At 48.3% G+C, this 3,668-nt stretch overlaps 1 protein-coding gene across 1 annotated transcript in view; it reads left to right on the top strand.

The window, feature by feature from the left end:
- Positions 1-1,044: 1,044 nt before the first annotated feature.
- The window catches only part of LOC104130070 (probable ATP-dependent RNA helicase DDX10), a 57,529-nt gene continuing 54,905 nt past the window's right edge, over positions 1,045-3,668 (top strand). The window contains exon 1 of the mRNA XM_035898523.1: positions 1,045-1,080. Coding sequence (XP_035754416.1) covers positions 1,045-1,080 — 36 coding nt within the window. The remainder of the gene's footprint in view (positions 1,081-3,668) is intronic.

The raw sequence follows: 3,668 nt of genomic DNA on the forward strand, positions 1-3,668 counted from the left end.
AGAATATAGGTAAGAATGGGGAATTGGCAGGATTTGGGTGTAGGGCCAACTGTACTAAGTCCATGCCGTGAAGAAGGCCCCATAGCACAGATGTGGAGCAACAGTAGTATGATACGCCTCAACTTGGCCCTGAGGTTTTGTCAAGAGAGAACATAAAGGATACCAAAGATCATGCACCATTGTCACTGCTGTGGTTTAAGCTGGCAGGCAGCTGAACACCACGCAGTGGCTCGCTCGCTCGCTCCCCTCCCTCAGTGGGATGGGGGAGAGAATTGGGAAAAAAAGGTAAAACTCGTGGGTTGAGATAAAGACAGCTTAATAAAAACAGTAGAGGGGAAAAAAAAACCCAGAATATACAGAATATACAAAACAAGTGATGTACAATGCAATTGCTCACCGCCCGCTGACCGGTGCCCAGCCTGTCCCCAGCAGTGATCCCTCTCCCTCTGGCTAACTCCCCCCAGGCATGATATCATACGGTCTGGAATAGCCCCTTGGCCAGTTGGGGTCAGCTGTCCTGGCTGTGCCCCCTCCCAGCTTCTTGTGCACCTGGCAGAGCAGGGGAAGCTGAAAAAGTCCATGACTGGTGTAAGCACTGCTCAGCAACAACTAAAACATCAGTGAGTTATTGACATTCTTCTCACACTAAATCCAAAACACAGCACTGTGCCAGCTACTGGGAAGAAAATGAACTCTATCCCAGCCAAAACCAGGACAGTCACCATTCAGGATGAACACAGAAAAAGTGATGAGGGCTTGATTGCCAGGGCACAGAGAGGGCTGACTGCTTCCTTGGAGCCAGGGGTTAGGTATGGTAACACAACCCCCCAGCAAGTGAGTGGGGCATGCTCATGGGTGGCAGCCGGTGTCTACCAAGAGTCCAGCTCATCAGATGGGTCTGTGGTGAGGAGGCAGGTCCAAGGTCAAGCTGGGAAGTCAGTTCTCTGGTCAGGGTCAGGATCAGGGTCAGGATCAGGATCAGGATCAGGTCTGGTGGCCATAAGCAGGGTCAGCCACAGCTGTTGATGACTGGGCAGGTCCACCATGACGAAGCAGGTCCCAGATGAATCCAGGAAGTCAGTCTGCAGCTCAGAGTCCTGATCGGTGGGGTCTGGTCCCAAGGACAGGCACGGCTGTGGCTGAGCTGGGGACCCGTGTGACAGATGAGGTTCCTCAGGGAGGGCCTGAAGCCCCAGGGAGAAGCTGAAACAAGGCTCCTGGGCTCAAGGGTGGGGTGTAGGGTGAGGTGTCAGGTGAGGCTGGTCAGGGCCATTGACTGCCCTCAGGGCCCTGACCTTGACACTTGGTGCCCCTTGTCCTCCTTGTCCCCATGAAGAACCCTGCCCAGACAGACACACGTCTGTGCTTATGAGTAGGAAAACCTGAGTATGCGTGAGGGTGAAATCTATGCGAGAATGACTGCTACTGAAATCAGTCTTGTTTAAAATAAAAAAACCTGCCGCTGCCTTCTATGTGGTCTTGTATGGAGCCTTGTTACATTTATTGCTACAGCCACGCTCCCTTCGTTTCTCCAAACTGCGAGTAAACAGCTGTGCTTGCATCTAACTTGTCAGCTTGTAAAGGCAAATTTTTCTTCTTTCTCTCAAGCTCTTTATTACTCAGAAGAATCTCTGGTTTTGGGGATAGTACTATTACAGGACAACTGAAGTAGTCTTGTGAATTGCAAGCCAATACAATTTAACACAACAACAGTTTTTCATGTATAGAAGGGAAACTTTCGCAAAGCACTGGTGTTTCTCAGGCAAGCCCCTCAGGGGGCAAGAGCTGCAGAGAAAACCGGAGGGTGGCTCCTGGGCCTTTGCAGGCTCCCAGACCTCAGCACGGGCCGAGCGGCTCTCCAGTGTTCAACCTTCTCCTGTGGGACATGGGACAGGCCACTTTTGACTTTCTGGTTTTCCTTTCCTGGTAATATGGACCACTTGGCTAATGAACAAATAAATAATTTAAAAGCATGGGAAACATATAGGCATAATTATCAATGCTCATCATGATAGCAGCAAAAAAGTTGTTTTAGAAATAGGATGGCAAGGTATTATTTTCTGCGTAACTTTTTTCATTGAGGATTTATGTCTGTAGTGACTCACAGAGCACTGCTGCTGCTCTGCTGCGAGAGATGAGCCTGTAGGCAAAACACAGACCAGGGGAGCAAAGGCAGCGTGTTCAAACACAGCACTTTTACCTGCGCATTTACTTACAAAAAGGTTAAACTCACTCCAGCGCTACAACAGCAGAAATTCCACACAGGAGGGGTTTTGTTTGTTTGTTTTTCTATTACAGGCAGGCAGACAGAAATGCTTAAAGTGGCAGCTGAGCCCCGCGACAGTCTGATCCTGCTGGACTTGGTTTGTACATCAAGTTAACAGGCTGTAATGGTGGGGAAGATGTGCCACCCCCCAGAAGCACATCCTTGGGGTGGAACAGCACCTCCTGCAAACAGCTTTTCACCAGCTATTTCTGGAAAAAATTATTTTGTTTCAAGAATAAAACCTTCAGTATCCTTCCTTATTCATCGTAACAGCAAATAAACCCTTAGAGCAAACCATTGCATTCAAAGCTGTACCTGGGAGGAGAGATCCCACCGGGGCATATTTCACGGAGATTTTCCCAGCCCTTCCTGAAATCAGAAACTTAATGTATTTTAAAGGGAAAACAAACATTTCTATGATCACAGGGTTTCCCTGATGTCAGGGAGGAGGGAAAACATCTTCTGTGACACACTCAGCGTATGTACAGCAAAAGTGGAGTTAATTAAGAGACACTCCCTTTTTCCCTTGGCTTTCTGGAATTCCAAACCCTCATCAGAGGCCTTAATTATTTTGGCAGTCTTTCCCTGTTCCCCTCATCAGTGTGTTTACTTCCTTCTTATGACACCGCGTAAATACGTTTATACTGGTCTCTTCCTGACGTGGCACAGTAACTCTGCAGCCTGATTCTGTTTTTAATTCTGCGCGCTGAGGAAGCGCTAAAACCGGCTCAACAAATCGTTCCTGACAGTGAAGACCTTCCCTGCAGGGAGGGGGTAGGAATCGGGGTGTGTACGGATGGCATGATGTACATTTGCAGGTTGACTAAATCTCGTTACTTTGAGAGGTACATGCTTCTTATGGAGACCACCCCCACACCACCCCGTGTAAAACAACTCTGCAGGTTTGGAGTTTTCCCCGCGATATTCTGCTGACCCACTTGCAGAGCCGGTTCAGAGCCGAGGCCGTTAAGATAGACTACAACTGTACTATGAAGGCTCAAACCACACCTCAAACAGAGCTTAAATTCAGGATCTTAAACACAAGGCCCACCTGCACATCTTTCAGTTGCTTTTTGATTCTTCCAAATTTGTCGGTTTTCCCCTGTAACGAATTAGTGAATAAAGCATTAACAGGCTTGTCCCCCGATCCCCCACACCACCGTACTGCAGAAGCCAAAATTTGTGCTAGTCCTAAGCACACATTCCTTTTCCATTAAGGCTTTATTTTTTTTTTTATGGGCTTTTTTTTCGTTTTATAATCTCTATCACAGAGCACATTTTGCATGCTGCGCCAGGAGCTCATTTTTGGGGTTACGTTGCACCAAGGCTGATTTTTTCCTTCAGCTCCCGTGCAACCTCTTATCCTTCCCACAGCGCCGAGAAGGCCCAGGGCGCCCCGCCG

This window comes from Egretta garzetta, unplaced genomic scaffold, assembly GCF_000687185.1.
Source record: "Egretta garzetta isolate BGI_Z169 unplaced genomic scaffold, ASM68718v1 scaffold217, whole genome shotgun sequence".
NCBI lineage: Eukaryota > Metazoa > Chordata > Aves > Pelecaniformes > Ardeidae > Egretta > Egretta garzetta.